The sequence below is a fragment of the Nuphar pumila genome, chromosome 14 (genome assembly GCF_984573655.1).
Source record: "Nuphar pumila chromosome 14, dmNupPumi1.hap1.1, whole genome shotgun sequence".
Classification (NCBI taxonomy): domain Eukaryota; kingdom Viridiplantae; phylum Streptophyta; class Magnoliopsida; order Nymphaeales; family Nymphaeaceae; genus Nuphar; species Nuphar pumila.
In genome coordinates, this window is record NC_143262.1 from 86,923,028 (window position 1) to 86,942,292 (window position 19,265).

At 37.7% G+C, this 19,265-nt stretch overlaps 1 protein-coding gene across 5 annotated transcripts in view; it reads left to right on the forward strand.

The window, feature by feature from the left end:
- The first annotated feature begins 180 nt into the window (after window positions 1-180).
- The window catches only part of LOC149817254 (GDP-mannose transporter GONST1-like), an 84,045-nt gene continuing 64,960 nt past the window's right edge, over window positions 181-19,265 (forward strand). For 3 of the 5 annotated variants that reach the window (XM_089987555.1, XM_089987557.1, XM_089987558.1), the window contains exons 1-2: window positions 200-529; window positions 2,740-2,922. In XM_089987555.1, coding sequence (XP_089843681.1) covers window positions 519-529; window positions 2,740-2,922 — 194 coding nt within the window. In that variant the 5' untranslated portion in view covers window positions 200-518. Of the gene's footprint in view, window positions 530-2,739; window positions 2,923-19,265 lie in introns of all 5 variants that reach the window. The other 2 variants (XM_089987556.1, XM_089987559.1) reach the window with 2 other exon arrangements.

Below are 19,265 nucleotides of genomic sequence, written 5' to 3' on the forward strand. Positions count from 1 at the left end.
TACTTTATCTTTTTTTTTAAATCATCGTTTCACGACCTAAATGACAAAAAGGCTAAAAAAAGGTATTTAAGTTTTTGCAACCACACCAAACTCATACGCTAACTATGCGAACACACGGGGATACGAGCCCCATGTGGCGCTCGTTCGGACCCCGGGAACATAAAACCTGCTTAGGTAGATAACTGTTATTTCCTAGCATGCTCTGCAACGAAAACTTATTCAAATCTTTGTGTTTATTTAATGCTTCCAACTCGTCTTTACTAGTTTTGGTGCTATCTCTGCCCAACATTGTAAAGGCCAAAACCTAAAAAAATCTCAAACGATTGTATTCTAGAACGATGTTTTTATTAGCTCTTGTTTGATGAATTTGATCGGTCTTTCTTACGGTCTTTCTTAATTTGTTTCGTTTCATTTGAAACTTTTAGTTTCGAGGCCGTAAATGAAGATGGTGTTTTGGAGAATCTGATTTCGGGTTGCAGTCGTGATCCTAACGCGTAGTTCTTGGTACCGTTGTTCAGATGGGCTCGAGGTACGTCGATAGTCTTCATGTTTTTTTTTCTTTTGTGGGGCTTTTTCCATCCATCTTTTGTTTTCTTTTGGAAAATAACGAAGTGGGTGTTCCATTTCTAGTTCAAATGATGGCTATTGAATTGGAAATATGTTTGTTATCGTGTTATAAGTGTCGGCTTTTCTTTAGTTTAGTTTTGAAATGTAATTGTTCCTAGTATCTCATCTGATTAGTATTTTATGACTTTATTATGTATCAGAGCAATTTATTGCTATCTTGCTTCTAGAAGTAAGTTCCCCTTTTTTCATAAAAGCCTTGTTTTGCTAGAATTTGATGAACCATGAAGTTGTTGGGGTGCTGAAGATTTGGTTTCTGTTATTTGAGCATGTAATTGTTCTAACAAACAAGGAGAGAATTTGGGTGTGCTGTTTTTTGAGATTTGTCTTTTTCTTACTGTGAGGAATGAATACATGGGTGTAATTTTTTTTCTTTTTTCTGATTTACATGAAAGATACACTTGTGCAGTTATTGGAACTCAGTCCTGTTTTTGCCACTATTGAGTAAATTCAGAAACTGAGTTTGGATGTTCTTGCTGTTGCTCTTTCCTTTGTGGCACCTTTTGAATTCTGGTAGATGTTCAAGAGCTATGTCACACGGATATTCCAATTTTACTCTTGTACCTTATCCCCTTCTATACTAGTTATATTGGAAAGCTTCACAAAAATGGCCATGTCCCCCTATCTGCAGCCGAATAGATTTGGCATATAGATCATGAGCTTGCTACTTAATTGGAGCCTTTGTGGAGGTCTCATGTTCCATACTGAAGCAGATGCCTATGTGGAAGCCAGTCTTGATTTGATCAAATCATGCTTCCTGGGTTCTTAACGTCAGCTATCAGAGCAGTTCATAAAACTCTTTGTATATTTTAATTAAAGAAAGAATGTCATTAATGAGCAATTTCTTCATAAGCTGCATGCGTTATACAACTTTACATTTTTGAAGTTATTGTTTGTGAGGGATACAATTTAAGCAATATTGTGAAAATAAGTAAATTTGTATTGCGTATCTTCTGAGAGCAGTTAATAAAGCATTTATTTTGGAGTATTAGTCTTGAATACGCATCAATTATCATCACACCACATACCTAGCTGCTTCTCGCTCACCAAAGCACACTTCATTTCCCTACGTGGGCTTCCTCTTCCGAGACTACTCAGCCTTCTTTTTTTCCTTCTTATTCTGAAGTCCAAATCTTTCCATAAGGAACACCACTTACCTTGGAGAAAGAAAGGACTGAAGCCCTGAAGTGGATCTGTCAGTCCTCTCATTGGCTTATTGGAACAAAATATAGGCATAAGGACGTGAAATCAAGTATAGTTTAGTGCAGCTAATGCCTTAAGCTGAAAAGCTATGTCAGCAAGCGAGCCTACCAATGTGGACTACGTGAGCCTATTGCTGAAACATGGAACAATTGAAATCTTAAAACAATATGTATGGATGGTATGAGCTGTGTAAACAATACTTTGGATTGGAGAATAACCAGAACCTATTACTCACTACACAAACGGTTTCCATTTTGTTCCTGTGATCCTCTAATCTATATTCTAATTTCTGTACATGAAATTAGCATCTTCAGTGAACATTTGATAAAAGATTATGATCCTGTGATGATCCTAGTTTTTGTTCTGGAGCATGAGCTGCATGATGTCATGCACTTAGTGGCATGGGCAAATGAGTCTTATGCCATCGGATGTACTCCTGAATAAAAGGTTCCGGCAGTTGTGAGGGGGCATGTACCTATGTGCCTGTTATGTTGCACAATCCTACTTTTCCCTTTCCCTTCAACTTTTATGCTGCCAGCGGCCAGCCTCTAATTTTAAGTTCCAATTTCAGTTATGAATTTGTAAGAAAATACAGATTGTTACATATCATTGAGCTAATTATTTTGTAGGGTAACATCTGCATTCTTTAGCAAGAACTATCTTATTTTTATATTTGGTAAAAACATGGAATTCCCTTCTCAGAAAATGAGGAATGCATCCTTAGATGTCACTCTTTTTCACTTTGAACAACAAATTTTCCTGGGAGGACATTGAGCATATTCTTTTTTTTTTTTTTGATAAAATAAGGAAATGCAATTATCATTTCATTCTGAAATTACTAAGTAGTTGAAATGAGTTTTTTTATGTGAATTGGAGGCTATAAAAAGAATGGTCACTGAAATTATCTTCCAGAACTATGCCTTTAGGGGTTCCCCTTGACTTGCCGGATCCAGTTCATGAAAGAAGTCACACAGATGACAATTATGAAGTTTGTGTGCATGGTGAAAGTTGTAGCCTGATTGATCATGAGCAAAATGGAGACATAGGTAAAGTTCTGAGTTCAGCAAGTGGTGGAAGGAAAGCTGCAACCAACAGGCATGTATTCCATTATTAGTAATTGTAGCAATAATGCCATTTTGATGCAGTAGTATTTCATTTAATAAAATGCTAAAAAGTACTTGGTAGCAGTCTAGCATGCATTCCATAACAATAACCATTCAATAAGGAAATCAAATGTTCCATTTGATGTTCATCTGTGTGTGCACGCATGTTATTTGAATATTACATATGAGTAGACAATTTGGTAGCTTTTAAAGTCATATTGGGTCACGATTTGTTATCCAGAATGGTTAATAAATTGCATGGAGCATCATAATTCATACATCATATGCTTGCTTATAAGAGAACAAAGTTTATGAAGAATGATGCCACAACTTGTGTCTCATATAAATATCTTTGATGGGTCACATTCATACATAAACTGGTTACAAGTACAGAAGGTGAATATTAGTATTAACTTGAATAATTCCTATTTCAGTAATTGAAATGGCTTATAAGCAAGCCCCTGAGAAGGCTTAGTTGCTCTAACCCATAATCCCAACAACCCAATTGCAAGAGCGGAGCTCTACCAACTGAGCTATATCCCCCGAGCCAAGTGGAGCATGCATGAAGAAGTCAGATGCTTCTATTCTTTTCCCTGGCACAGTCGGACCATTCTGGACTTGAATCAGAGACCTTACCCATGAAGTAAATCGTCACACCAAAGATCCAACCAATTCGGAAAGAATCATTTATATCACATTTTTTGAAAATATTATGACATTATCATCTCATGATAAAATTTAAAAGGTAAAACATCATGATATTTTCAAAAAATAGGAAGTTTGAAATATCATGATATTGTCATGATATTTTTGTGTTTTATATTTGCATTATCTTTCTATGTTTTGACTTTTTCCCATATTTTGTATCCTTTTTATACTCTAAAATAGAGTTACTGAAAGCTTCTTAGGTAGGTGGGAAGCTCGCTTCCCAGAAACTCGCTTCGGAAGCGCAATACTCCTCGCTTACGAAACTTCATGGGAATCTCGATTCCCCCACGCTTCTTCTATGCTTCCCGTACACATGGTCTATGCATACTATATGCTTTTCTCATGTTTTTTTTTTCATCTTTTTCATGTATTTTCTCTCACTCTTCACTCACTTTTCATGTGCTTTTTTTAAATTAGTAACCATCATTGTTAGATTTTAACAAAAATTTAACTCTTTTACAGAAAAATCATGAAATATAAGAATGATCAATTTTATTTTAGTTTTTATTTGTTTCTTGTTTGATTCCTATTCATTTACCATATTGCTTCATTTTTTATTCATATTTCGCTTTTAAATTGATACTTTGCTTCCCGCTTCGTATAAATTTTAAAATGCCTTGCCTCTCGCTTCCGCTTCCCGTATCGTTTCCCGCTTTCGCTTCCTAGTTTGGCAACCTTGCTCTAAAACCCTTTTTATCAACATTTTTTTAAAAAGTATTATGAAAATCCATTATCTTATTTTTGTATATCTTTTATAGTTTTCCAATTTTCAATGTCAAGATATTCTTGAGATTTGTCAAAATCCTGTAATTATCCTAGGATCTTGCCTTACCAAGATATAGCCAAGAATGGTGTATACGTGGCTAATATTGAAATTGAAATCCTTCATGATTGTTAAGTTCAATACATCGAAGTATGAATATAACTTTCAAGTTTCCAGATGTGGTTTGAGGTAAGTCATACACCTTGTCTCCTATGGGAAGCATCCTATCATCGAGGAAGACATGATTGAGAAATGGTCATGTTGTGAAGAATTTTTTGCCCATGAGCCTTTTAAACTTAGTTAAAATTTATGTACTTGACAAACACCCATATTGATAAAAATAAAGTTGATAGTTAACAAGTATCAAAGTTAAAAGCATGGTTCCACAGTCCCGTTATCATTAACCATGTCAAAAGTTGTGGTTTTTCTCATTTCTTTGCTGCAACTTCTTCCTAGTTAGAAAAGTGCTATTTGTTTTTCATTTGCTCATCAACCTTTCTTTTTTGTGCAACATCTTATTCATAGCTTTGGTTGGATGAGGATGGCCAACCGTGTATTTTTAGTTGTTCTGATCTTAGTGATACTCATAGATGATAAGTGTAGAAGTTAAGGCTCAGAGGATGCACAAAAAACTAGAAAGAGAGAAGAAAGAACTCAGTTAATTCTATTAGGTCTAATCTCCTTAAGTTTAAATAGAGATTAACCAAGATAACAAAATTACATTAGAGTCCCTTATTATGTATAAAATACCAAAAGCAACCTTAAGACTAAATAAACTTTGCTTTAAAGTGGTCGACTTATCTTTAACACTTCCTCTCAAGCTGGAGCATAGATATCAATCAGGCTCAGCTTGCCAAAGCATTTTGAGAAACTGGGCCTGGCAAGAGGCTTTGTAAAAATATCTGCAACTTGATCCTCAGATATCACATGCTTGGTGGAGATATGTCCAGCTTGAACCATATCTCTTATATAGTGCCAATCAACTTCAATATGTTTTGTCCTCTCATGAAATACAGGATTATTGGCTATATATGTAGCTGCCTTGTTATCACACATCATCACCATAGGCGATGAAACCTTCACTTGAAGATCGGCCAGTACAGTTCGAACCCACATTAATTCAGCTATCGTTTGGGCCATAGCCCTATATTCTGATTCGACACTCGATCCAGCAACTACGGTTTGCTTCTTGCTTCTCCAAGAGATTAGGTTACCTCCCACAAATACACAGAATCCTGTGGTAGATTTCCTATCCTCTACAAACCCAGCATAATCAGCATCAGAGTAAGCAACTACCTCCAGGGTACCCCCTTTCTTGAATAATAACCCTTTTCCAGGAGAATATTTGAAGTACCTGAGTATCATCATTGTAGCATTCCAGTGTATCTCTGTCGGTTTGTCCATGAATTGGCTAACCTTGCTTACAGCCAGAGCAATATCAGGTCTAGTAACTGTCACATACAATAACTTTCCTACCAACGAGCGATACTTTCTGCTATCGATGGGTTTTGACCCCTCATCCAATAAATGAACTTTGTGATCCATGGGGATATTTGCAGGTTTAGCTCCCAACATTTCTGTCTCTTTTAATAGATCAAGCACATACTTTCGTTGAGACAAAACCACTCCCTCACTGCTCCTGGCCACTTCTATGCCCAGAAAGTATCTAAGTGGACCAAGGTCTTTGGTAACAAAATGTTTTTGAAGATGAGCCTTTGTAGCTGCAATCTCTTTCATGTTATCTCCTGTAAGGATGATGTCATCCACATATACCACCATAACAGTTAGGCCTGAGTTAGTTTTCTTAATAAATAATGAGTGGTCTGACGTTGACCTATCAAAACCGAACTTTGACATCACATCAAACAACTTTTGAAACCATGCACGAGGACTTTGCTTTAGCCCATATATCGCCTTTCTTAATCTGCACACCTTCTGACACTCCCCCTCAGCCTCGAGCGCAGGAGGTTGTTGCATGTATACTGTCTCAAACAGATCCCCATATAGGAAGACATTTTTCACATCTAGTTGACACAAATTCCATCCCTGGTGAACAACTATCGAGAGAACAAGACGGATGGTGCCCATCCGCACGACAGGAGAAAATGTCTCAAAGAAATCAACATCATATGTCTGAGTATAACCTTTTGCTACTAACCTGGCCTTATATCTTTCAATTGAACCATCTGAGTTGTACTTAATGGTATATGTTGAAACGTGAAGGCCTCCACGTTCACCTGTGCAGGAAAGAGAAAAATGAGAAGAAGAGGCTGCAAAACACGTTTTTCATTATATTAGAGGTTTAATATATAACCAATACACAACCTTTTTTTAGGGTACTAAAATACCCTCTAATAATATACACATTTACAACAGGCATTTAGCACTTTGGATCTGGATCCAATCCAGTACAGAAAACGGGTCCAGACCTAACTTGGGTTAGGAACTAGAAACAACTTCTTTTCAGCCTCCCTCAAGTTGTGCATGGTCCTGGACCATGAACAACTTGCCTTTTAGAAACCAAAATCTGTCCTTTGTCAGTCCTTTGGTGAATATATCTGCAACTTGCTCTTCAGTTCGCACAAACATAGGTTCAATCTCTTTCTCTTCAACCTTCTTTTTGACGAAATGGTGATCAATCTCAATATGCTTTGCTCGACTATGATAGATGGGGTTAAAGGACATATTGATGGCACTTTGATTATCACACAACAGGAGTGAACGAATAATCGGTTCTCCCATCTCTGTTAAGAGATGTCTTATCCACGTAGCCTCAACAGTCGCAGCAGCCATCGATCTGTACTCAGCCTCTATACTTGACCTAGCGACTGCCTTTTGCTTTCTACTACTCCAAGAGACCATGTTGGATCCAATGAAACTACAATAACCAGATACAGACCGTCGTTCATCTGGGTCACCCGCCCAATCAGCATCAGCATATATAATGATTTCATGGCCACCTTTATTTAATTCACTTTTCCTGTACACCAGCCCATCACCAACTGTACCCTTTAGATAACGAACTATTCGCTTAACTGCCTCCATGTGCGATGTATGAGGTTCATGCATAAACTGAGATACTTGATTCACCGAATAGACTATGTCAGGTCTGGTAAAGGTCAGATATTGTAACATGCCCACGATGTTGCGATATCTAGTGAGATCCTCATATAAATCTCCTTCTTTAGAACTCAATTTTTGATGGACGATGCTTGGAGTTGCCAATGGCTTACAATCTTTCATGCCTGCTCTACTAAGAATATCCATCGTGTATTTGTGTTGAGTAAGAGTAAGTGTATCACACGTTTTATCAACTTCCACCCCAAGAAAATATCGCAGATCACCGAGATCTTTCATTTTGAATCTCTGATTTAATATATTCTTTACTTCTTCAATATGGCTTCTGTAGTTCCCTGTGATGATAATATCATCGACGTATATGAGCAGAAGAGTGGTTACATCTCGTTCATTGTAGATGAATAATGAGTGATCTAGAAGAGACCGAGAGAAACCGTGCTTCTGTATTTCCAACGAAAAACTCCCGAACCAGGACCGAGAAGCTTGCTTCAATCCATATAAAGCTCTTTTCAACTTACATACATAATGATTGACATCTTGTTCTGCATACCCGATGGGTTGTTTCATATAGACCTCCTCTTTTAGGTCCCCATGTAAAAACACATTTTTAACATCTAACTGACTCAACGTCCATCCATGTTCAATGGCAAGACCCAACACAATACGAATGGTTCCCATCTTAACAACAGGGCTGAAGGTTTCATCAAAATCTTGTCCTTGTTTTTGTGTGAACCCTTTGGCTACAAGTCTAGCTTTATACCTTTCAATGCTCCCATCTGGTTTATATTTTATCTTGTATACCCATCTTGACCCAACTACATTCCTATCTAGTAGTCTAGGCACAACTTCCCAGGTACCACATTCATGTAAAGCTTCCTTCTCTTCATTCATTGCTTCGATCCATCTTCTAGAGTTTGCAGCTTGATGAAATATGAGGGGCTCATCCTCTTTATTTATAGATGTTAGGAACAATTGAAAATCCAATGATTTTTTTTTATAACTAACCCACTTGTCAAGCGGATGTCGGGCCCGGGTGGATCTTCTGATGTTGTCCAACATATGTGGAGCGGAAGTAGAAGGACCAGAATCATTATCACAAGAAAAAGATGAGGGCTCTTGCTCTTTTTCTCGCCGGGTGTATACAATACCTTTATACCTTACTGGTTCCAAGTTTTGTGTGGTAACCTCTTTTGTTTGGGATACATTTGATGACTCCTGACATATCTCCTTCTGGCTGCAATCTGCAGGACAATCTTCTCTAGCATTGGAGAAGAGTTTTGAATTTAACCATGGATCTTACACCTCAACACTTGGACCTGAACTAGCAATATGAGAACTTGGATCAACAGACTGATTGTCAAAGTTCATCTCGTCAAAAACGACATTCCTCGATATTTTGACGCGTTTGCTCAATGGATCATAACACCTATACCCCTTATAGTCTTCAGCATATCCCACGAACCTACATTTCAATGCTTTGTCCTAAAACTTATTTCTCAATGAGTTGTCAACGTGAACATAACAAACACATCCAAACACACGTAATTCATGGTAGTCAGGATGTATTCAAAATAAAGAGAAGAAAGGAGACTTATTTTCTAAAATGGTCATGGGCAATCGATTTATCACATGAACTGTGGAGTGGAAAGCTTCTGTCCATAGAGTGATAGGTAAATTAGTCTCGTGCATCATGCTCATTGCACTCTCAACAATATGTCGATGTTTTCTCTCTGTAATTCCATTCTGTTGAGGTGTATGTGGGTAAGACACTCTTCTCTTTATCCCATTATGTTGAAGGAAACTAACAAAATCACTGGAAGAGAATTCTCCGCCTCCATTGCATTGAAAATTGAGAATATTGGTAGAAAAATGTTTTTTGACAAAGGAATGAAAATTTTGAAACAATCTAAAAACTTCTGATTTGTGTTTCATGAAGAATATCCAAGTATAGCGGGAATAACTATCAATGAAAATGAGGTAATATTTGCTACCAGAAACAGGAGCAAATGGGGCAGGGCCCCAGACATCAGAACATATGGTCTCAAAAGGCCTTAAGCTCTCTCATTAATTAAATTGAAAGGCAAAACATGACTCTTACATAAATGACAACTAGGACATTTTATTTTACTGGCTTCTGAACCCAGACTGGACTTAAGAATGAAATTATTCGAGACAAGTTTTTCAATAAAATGACGACCACAATGACCCAAACGACTATGCCAAAGAGTTGGCTTATTACATTCAGAGATGGCAAACACATATTTAGAAGGAACAAAAGACGAATTTTGAGGCTTCAAGGATGAATCAACAAAATGAACAACGAAGGAAGAATCTTCTTGGAAGATGTACATGTTGCCTCGTCTCTTTCCCTCAACGAATGTCTCCCTCGTGCGAAGATCCTTGACATAAACAGAAGAGGGAGTAAATTCAACCGAGGCATTAACATCATCAACAAGTTTTGAGACAGAAACAATGTTCTTCTAGATATTATGAGCATGAATAACATTTGAAAGATTAAGAGAAGACTTGGACATGGGTATAATGGCATTTCCAATATGTGAGATGGAGTGATGAGAACCATCTCCTGTGATTATGCTACTCTTACCAACATAAGGATTAAGATTTAAGAGTTTACCCGCATCACCTGAGACGTGTGTCGCTGCTCCAGAATCGACGTACCAAATGCCTTTATCATTTTGTTTCATATTTAAGCCTGCTAAGGCTGCCAATAACAACTCTTTTACTTCTCCATCCTTCTTAGCCTCTGTTTGTAGAGTTTTTCCCTTATTTTGATGATTGAACCAACAATTTGCCTTAATATGTCCTTTCTTATTGCATAGGAAGCAGGTAGGAATAGGTCTTTGTCCCTGTATATTGGGCGTTGGAAGGATACCACGACCACCAAGGACATTTCTCCCTTGTCCTCCCTTTCCTCGAAAAGAATTTCCTCCTCTGCCTCTGCCATAAGTCAGTCCCGTGGCCGACACATCTTGAGTTCCTGAATGAACATGGGTGTCCTCAGAGAACCCTTTCAGGGTCATTTCATACTGTAGTAGCTTTGCACGAAGATATTCAAATTTTGGAAGTTCCGGGAGACACAACAAGGATGTCACCAGTACATGATAGTCCGACCCTAATCCACTCAAGGTCTGCTGCACTTTGTCTTTATCACTGACGAGACATCCCACAATAGCCAGCTGATCTGTAATGCCTTTCATTTTATTCAGGTACTCCATAATAGACATCGAATCTTTCTTCAACATTTGAAATTCTCGCTTGAGAAACACAATTCTTGCTTCAGAGATCTGTGAATATGTCTGAACTAACTTGTCCCACAACTCTTTGGCTGAACAATCATCGGGAATGGCAACAAGAACTTCCTGTGAGAGTGTTGATGTGATGTATGCCACTAATGCTTGATCCCTTTTCATCCAAGCAACATAATCTGGATTTTTGAGAAGAATGATGGATTGTGCCCCTTTATCGTCTGTTTTTCCTGCGAGGTGAATTCTGGAGGGATTGAGACTGATCCATCCAGATGACCAGAGAGATCCTGGCTCCTTATAAAAGGAACAATCTGCCTTTTCCAAGTCAAGAAGTTAGAATTATTCAGCTTTTCAGAGACCAATTGACTAAGAAAGTTGGAGGAAAGGCCTGACTGTGGGAAGGGTGAGTCCATTGGCAAAGAAAAAGGAAAAGAAAAGTCTGAATGAAAAGAAAAGTCTGAATCAAACAAAAATTCAGTCACCCGAGTATCCTGCCTCTTTTTTTTTTTAAACAGACTTATTATATTCGGGTATGACCAGAGAGGTAACTGATTAAACAGTTTTCAAGACACGACCTGAATATCGCACAAAGGAATGTGAAAACGTGAAACAAAATATTGCAAACTGTGGCAGCACAATATTGATCTTTGAGTGTATAGTTTCCAGACTTAAAGCAGTTCAATAATGAATATCAAACGTGGAAGTGGTTTCAAATCTGATAAACATGAAACAGGGCAATTAATAATTCGAAAAACAGGAAACACCACAAGCATTAATCTTAACGACTGAATACGCAGATCTAAGTGAATAAATATCACCTCTGGGATCAGTTAACTGATTATAAGACAATTAGTTCTGAAGAAGATAAGGACACGTCGGCGCTGAGAGTAGAGAGGAAGATAAACAGAAAGGAAAAGAAGAGAACACACGCTGAGAGGTTTTTTTTTTTACCAGATTTGAAAAAGAGAAGGAGACGTACCCAGAAGTCAGGTTACCAGATTTGAAAAGGAGAAGGAGACGTACCCAGAAGTCGGGTTACCAGATTTGAAAAGTAGAAGGAGACGTACCCAGAAGTCGGGTTCTTACCAGGGCCGAAGTAGAATAGAGAGAAAAGGAAGAAGGCGCACGCAAAGTTGAAGTTGGATAGGGGCGATCTTTCTGGAAAGCAATCTCAGGCCCAGCATTCAACGTTGCTTTGATACCATGTTGAAACGTGAAGACCTCCACGTTCACCTGTGCAGGAAAGAGAAAAACGAGAAGAAGAGGCTGCAAAACACGTCAATAGGTTCCATCATGTTTTTCATTGTATTAGAGGTTTAATTTATAACCAATACACAACCTTTTTTTTAGGGTACTAAAATACCCTCTAATAATATACACATTTACAACAGGCATTTGGCACTTTGGATATGGATCCAATCCAGTACAGAAAACGGGTCCAGACCCGACTTGGGTTAGGAACCAGAAACGACTTCTTTTCAGTATATACCCATTTGCATCCAACGATGTCCTTATCCACTGGGGGATCAACAAGGTCCCATGTCTGTTGAGATAGTAAAGTGTCCATTTCATCTTGCATAGCTTGCTTCCACCTGCTATCGAGAATGGCTGTTTGATAACTCAGAGGAATAGTTTCTGCAGATAAGGCTGAGATAAATGCTTTCATCTGATTACCAATTCTAGCATCTGACACAAACTGAGATATAGGATATAAGGTACATTGTCATGTCCCCTTTCGTAGAGCTATTGGCTTGTTATCATCAACATGAATGTCATTGTTATCAGGAACACTTACCTCAGGAGAAGAAGAGGATGGAGGCTCTGGAGGAGGTGGAGGTCTACGCGCATACACCAATGGAGGATTGTGAAACCGTGAGGTAGGTGGAGTTGAAGGTGGAGTTGGATTCGGTAATGGGGGCACCGATTCTAATGGAAAAGGAGGAACATGAAGAGGAAATGAGTCATCTTGATCGGTTTGCAACTGAGCACCAGTACTGGAATAATATGGAATAGACTCCAAGAAAGATACATCCGCACTGACATACTCCCGACGGGAAATCAGATCATAACATCGATACCCCTTTTGATTCTTTGGATAGCCTATAAACATACACTTAGTGGCTTGAGTGGCTAATTTATCACAGTCAGGTCCGAGTCTATGCACAAAACAAACACACCCAAATACCTTGGGCGAAAAAGAGAAGAGAGATACATTAGGATACAGGATTTGCAAAGGAATTTGGTCTTCCACGGACGATGAAGGCATGCAGTTGATCAAATAATAAGCTGTGATAACCGCATCACCCCAATATGAAGCAGGAACATTGGATTGAATCATAAGAGTGCGGGCTACATCAAGGAGGTGCCTGTGTTTTCGCTCAGCCACCCCATTTTGTTGGGAAGTATAGGCACAAGTAATTTGAGGTTGAATGCCATGGTCTCAATAAAATTGCAATAGAGCTTTGGTCTTAAACTCAAGAGCATTATCAGTGCGAATAATCTTGACAACAGATTCAAATTGATTTTTTATTTCAATAACTAATGATTTGAGGATACTAGGAACTTCAGATCTTTCTTTTATTAAGAACACCTAAGACAACTTAGAAAAATCACCAACAATAACAAGGTAATAACGACATTGGGTCTTGGTAGGAATTTTACTGGGACCCCATACATCCGCATGAAGAAGTTCAAACACCTTATGACTGGACTGACTCTGACTAGAAGGAAACGAACTCTGATGATGCTTTCCCAACTGACATGCTTCACACTGAAATGATGTAGTAAACGAAATTTGAGGAATGACACGACGAAGCTTCGACAATGAAGGATGTCCGAGACGACGATGCCACTAAACAAGACTCAAGGAAGAATCGACTGCAGCATAAATGTTTCCCACAGGGTGATGTAGATAGTAAACTCCATTTTCTTCATAGCCTCCACCAATCTTCTTCCCCGTCAGTAAATCCTGAAAATGACAACACATAGGATCAAATATCACTCTACAATTTAGCTCTTTTGTAAGGCAACTCACTAATAATAAACTTTGAGGAAATGAAGGAGCATGAAGGACATTTTTCAACTGCAAGGAAGAGGATATAGAGACATTTCTCTGACCAATAACCGGGGAAGAACTCCCATCAGCTAATGAGACTCCTCGATGTGCAGTAATAGCCTTTAGATCTGAATTTTTTTTAGAGTTTCCACATAGATGTCTAGATGCACCAGAGTTAATAATCCACTTACTATCATGGGGAGAAAGATGGTCTCCAGTAGAGTAGGCCACACCAACAACATGAGGAGGAACTTGAAGGACGATGAGAAACCAACTCCTCATATTTTGCACGTCTAAGAGTGATAGATTCACTAGGAGAATTGGTTTCACACTCCACCTCTAGTTTTGTAACATTAGCTTTTGGAACATTTGGCTTCAATGGAGAAAAACCTGATCGTCCATGTTTATCCCAGCAACGATCTTCTAAATGTCTTGATTTTTCACAATAGGTACATTGGAGTCTGCCTCTACCTCCTATACCTCTTTCACGACCTCTGCCTCTAACATGCATAGTATTTCCTCGTCCATAACTAGATGGTACAACTAAAGCAGATGACTGAGATGCAGGTTGAGATTGTGGAAGAGAGATGACAAGTCTACTCAATCGATTGTATGCATCAGCGAGAGTAGGAACATCTGACCCGGTCAACATTTGAGCTTTTGCAACTGAGAACTCTGATGATAGACCTGTGAGGAACCGAGCAACCATAGTCTGTTCTTGATGATCCTTCTGTTTTGAGCAACACAGAGGCCTGTGAGCATTAAGTCTTTCAAAGCCTGCCTTAACAGAGGCATAGTACTGGGCCAATGATTGATCACCTTGTTGTAAATTATATATTTCTCGTTCAACTTGTAGAATACGACTCACATTGGTCTCTTGAGAGTACGTATCTCGAAGAGTGTCCCACATATGTTTAGCTGTATTGTAATAAATTAAGCCATCTGCAATATGAGATTCAATGCTATTCATAATCCATGACATAACAATGTCATTATCTTCGTCCCAAGTATTATATTTTCCTGTTTTATCATCAGGTTCTGATTCCAGCAGTATATATTTTCTACGATGTCCATACACCGACATCATAAAAGTTCTAGACCACCATGCATAATTAGTTTCATTTAATTTCACAGAAGAACCATAGGAGAAAGGATTTGCAAAGGCTTTATATTCCCCAATAGCCTCATTCTTGAAATCAGATTTTGAGACGTCACCCATACTGAATACCACTTCCTCAATAGTCACCACTAATAGTGCTGCTGCAATAAACTTCCACACTGTGCAAATCCACTAGTATAATAAGTTTTCACCACGACAATAGATCTGCAATCAGATCTGAACCAACCAGACAATTAAAAAAAACTATTGAAGATAACATGTTCTTCATAGCAACCATTTATGAGTGAACCAAAAATAGAAGTATGTAGTTCCACGACTGAACATGATATCTAGTCTTCACCACACTTAGATGAGTCAGATCTATAAAAAGATCCAAAAAAAAACCATGACAATTTAATATAGAGTAACAGAAGTACGCAGGTCCATGACAGAAATTTTAAATCTTCACCACACTCATATCTGTGATCAGATCTCTGAAAAAGTTGCAGATTCACGACTATTTAATGTGAATATTTTTCACACCAAATAGATTTGAATGAACCCAACCAAAATATACATGTCCACGACTGAAAAAACATATTTAATCTCCACTGCATTCAGATTTTTTATTAGATCTGAAATACCCAAAGCCTACGGTCTTCAGAAACTCCACGATACCAAAAAAATTTTACCGTCACCCCCTTTATGACTTCAGCACAGAACCCATACTTGTATCCATTCACTTTGGTCGACAGAGACCCATAACACACGCAACTTTTAGATCTGATTATAGATCTGAGTCATGACTTTTGTCAGATCTCATATCTGTTATCAGATCTGTACCACTCGAGAAAGGAAAAGAATGACACACCTTTTTCTTGATCTTTTCACGTGAACCTTTTTTTTTCGATCTTCTTCACGTGAACTAAAACCCTTCACTCGAACTTTGACGCAGAACTTGAGATCACCCTCCCCAGATCGATGGCTTTGATACCATGTAGAAGTTAAGGCTCAGAGGATGCACAAAAAACTAGAAAGAGAAAAGAAAGAACTCGGTTAATTCTATTAGGTCTAATCTCCTTAAGTTTAAATAGAGATTAACCAAGATAACAAAATTACATTAGAGTCCCTTATTATGTATAAAATACCAAAAGCAACCTTAAGACTAAATAAACTTTGCTTTAAAGTGGTCGACTTATCTTTAACAATAAGAAAAGAGAAAACATGTTATTTGGTTTAATGATGAATTACACTTGATCTTACACTGTGTAATATACTGGATCTTTAAGATGGGAGAATGCTAGAGTATGAGGTGTCTGCAACTCTAATCAATCAGCAACTTAGACGAGAAGATGCAGAACTATTTGAACCTTAGTTGTCAAAAGCGCCGCCTAGGCAGGCCAGGCGCAAGGCCACCACATATGCTTATCAGTCTAGGCGGTAGGGCCCTGTTTTACCGCCTAGGTGGTGCCTAAACTATCCCCGCCTAGGCCGCAGAGACACGGTTGTCTTTTCTTTTTTCTTCTTTCTTCCTTCCCCTTTTTTCCCCTTCTTATTTTTCCTTTTTTTCTTCTTCCTTCTTTTGCCCTCCACCTCTTTTTCTTCCTCTTCCTTTTTATCCTTGTTTTTCTTTTTTTCTTATTTTTTTTCTTCTTATTTTCTTCTTCCTCCTCTCACCCCTCCACTCACTTCTTTTTTCTTCTCTTCTTTTTCTTTTTGTTCTTTTTCCCCCTTTTTTCTTTTTTTCCTTCTATTTCTTCCTTTTTTCCTTCTATTTTATTTATGTTCTTTACATGTATGCTTGTGTTTTTCACACACACACACACACACACACACACACACATATATATATATATATGCATGTGTGTGTTGTGTATCTTTTATATATATGTTTTATGTTCATGAAATTTTACGAATTTTGCAATATGTTGTAGTGAATTACACACTTATACCTCATTCATAGTTACAATCATATTTTTTTACTAAATTTGCTATTTATTGTATCAATTTTTTTTTATCTTTTTGGTCTTGCGTAGGCCGAATAGTCCCACCTAGTCCTTTTAGGGGTCTTCTGCCTAGGCTTGGACTAGCATTTTTGACAACTAAGATTTGAACACCCAAGAAATTTGACAATTTTACAGTATCAAACCATTCAATTTCTTTTTTGACCTTGAATTTATCTGACCACCTCAAACCTCACGCTCTAATAGCCTCTCTCAAGTTGTACATGGTTAACAACCATGGACAACTTGCTTCTTAAATACCAAAACCTGTTCTTTGTGAGGCCTTTAGTGAACAAGTCAACCACCTAATCTTCAGTCCGGACATAGCGGGTCTCAATCTCCTAATCCTCCACTTTCTGATGAAAAAAGTGTCGATCAATTTCGATATGTTTTGTCTTTCTATGTTGAATGAGATTTACTGAAATCTTGATAGCTCCTTGAATATCACACAACAAGAGTGACTTGGGGGTGACTTCTCCCAAATCATACATCATGTGTCTAATCCATGTCATCTCAGATGTAACTGCAACTATGGAATGATATTCAACCTTTGTACGGGACCTCGCAACAACCTTTTATTTTTTACTACTCTATGAGACCAAATTTCTTCCAAGGAAAACACAGTATCCAGAAACAGATCTTCTCTCATCAGGATCTTCTGCTCAGTCGACATCTGAATAAGCCATAACCATTAACATATCTTTATGTGGTGCCCTATTTATGTAGAGCAAGCCATCTCCAACAGTGCTCTTTAAATATCTCAAAATTCTTTTCACACCCTCCATATGTGATGTTCTAGGTTGATGCATGAATTGTGACACTTGATTAACAACGAAACGAATGAAAGTGAGATATTGCAACATTCCAACTATGCTTCTGAACTGTGTTGGGTCATGAAACAATTCTCCATCATTTGTGCCCAATCTCTGATGAATGGGAACTGGGGTTGCAGCAGGTTTATAATCTTTTATGCCCATTTTATTTAGGAGATCTATCGAGTATTTGTGCTGAGTTAAAATAAGGGAATCAACTTGCCAATCTACCTCTATCCCAAGAAAATATTGTAACAAACCAAGATTTTTCATCTAAATTTTTTTGTACAAGAACCTCTTCACTTCTTCAATATGTTCACTACAACTGCCTATAACAATTATATCATCAACATAAATTAGTAACACAATGATAAAATTTTTACCTTTGTAAATGAAAAGTGAATGATCTAATGGGGACAAAGTAAAACCATAGCTTGAATTGCAACCAAAAAACTCTCAAACCAAGACCTTGAAGCTTACTTCAGTTCATAAATAGTTTTTTTTAACCTGCAAATATGAGTTTTTGAATCCTTTTTACTATACCCTGGTGGTTGCTCCATATAAGCTTCCTCAAGATGCTCATGTAAGAATGCATTCTTTATATCCAACTGACTTAGTTGCCACCCATGATCAACTGCTAGAGAAAGGATGATTCGTATAGTGCCTATTTTGACAACAGGACTGAAGGTCTCATCATAATCATGCCCATACTTATGAGTGATTCTTTTTTCTACTAGGCAAGCTTTATATCTCTTGATAGTTCCATCGAGTTTATATTTTATTTTATAGACCAATTTCAAACCAACTACATTTTTATCATGCGGTCTTTTCACTATCTCCCATGTCTAGCAAGACCTGCATTTCTTCATTCATAGCTTCTATTCACCTATTTTACTGCATTGCATACTGAAATGTTTTGGGTTCTTGCTGCTATCTGATTTGAGTAAGGAAGCACTGAAAATCTATGCTGAAATTTTCGTAACTCACCCATCTTTCAATCGGATGTCTCACCCTACTTTATCTTCTTATTTGACTGAAGTTGTCTCTCTTGATCTGATGATTGTTGTTGTTCTTGCAAAACCATCTGGCTTTGATTGCGCCTTGTATAAATGCATTTCCTGGTGAATCTTCTAAGACATCTTGGCTTTGATCAGAAAAAAGATCTGACTGCTATACCCTATCATTCATGGCTGAAAATAGACTATTATCCAGTCAAGGCTGATATACTTCAATATTATTCTTGTCCTAGAAAACATAATGGTTGCAATGATATTTAGAAAAGTTGCACTCATCAAACACAACATTTCTTGATATTTTAATTCTGCCTAACTTGGAATCATAGCACCTGTAACCTTTGTAATCATTAGCATATCCAACAAAACGACAAACATGGGCTTATTCTGAAATTTGTTTCTCAACTAGCTGTCCACATGAACATAACATACATCCAAATGCCTTTAACTCATTATAATTTGGGTGCTTCCCATATAGCATAAAATAAGGTGAATTGTTCTGCAAAAGTTTCATGGGCAATCTATTTATGACATATAC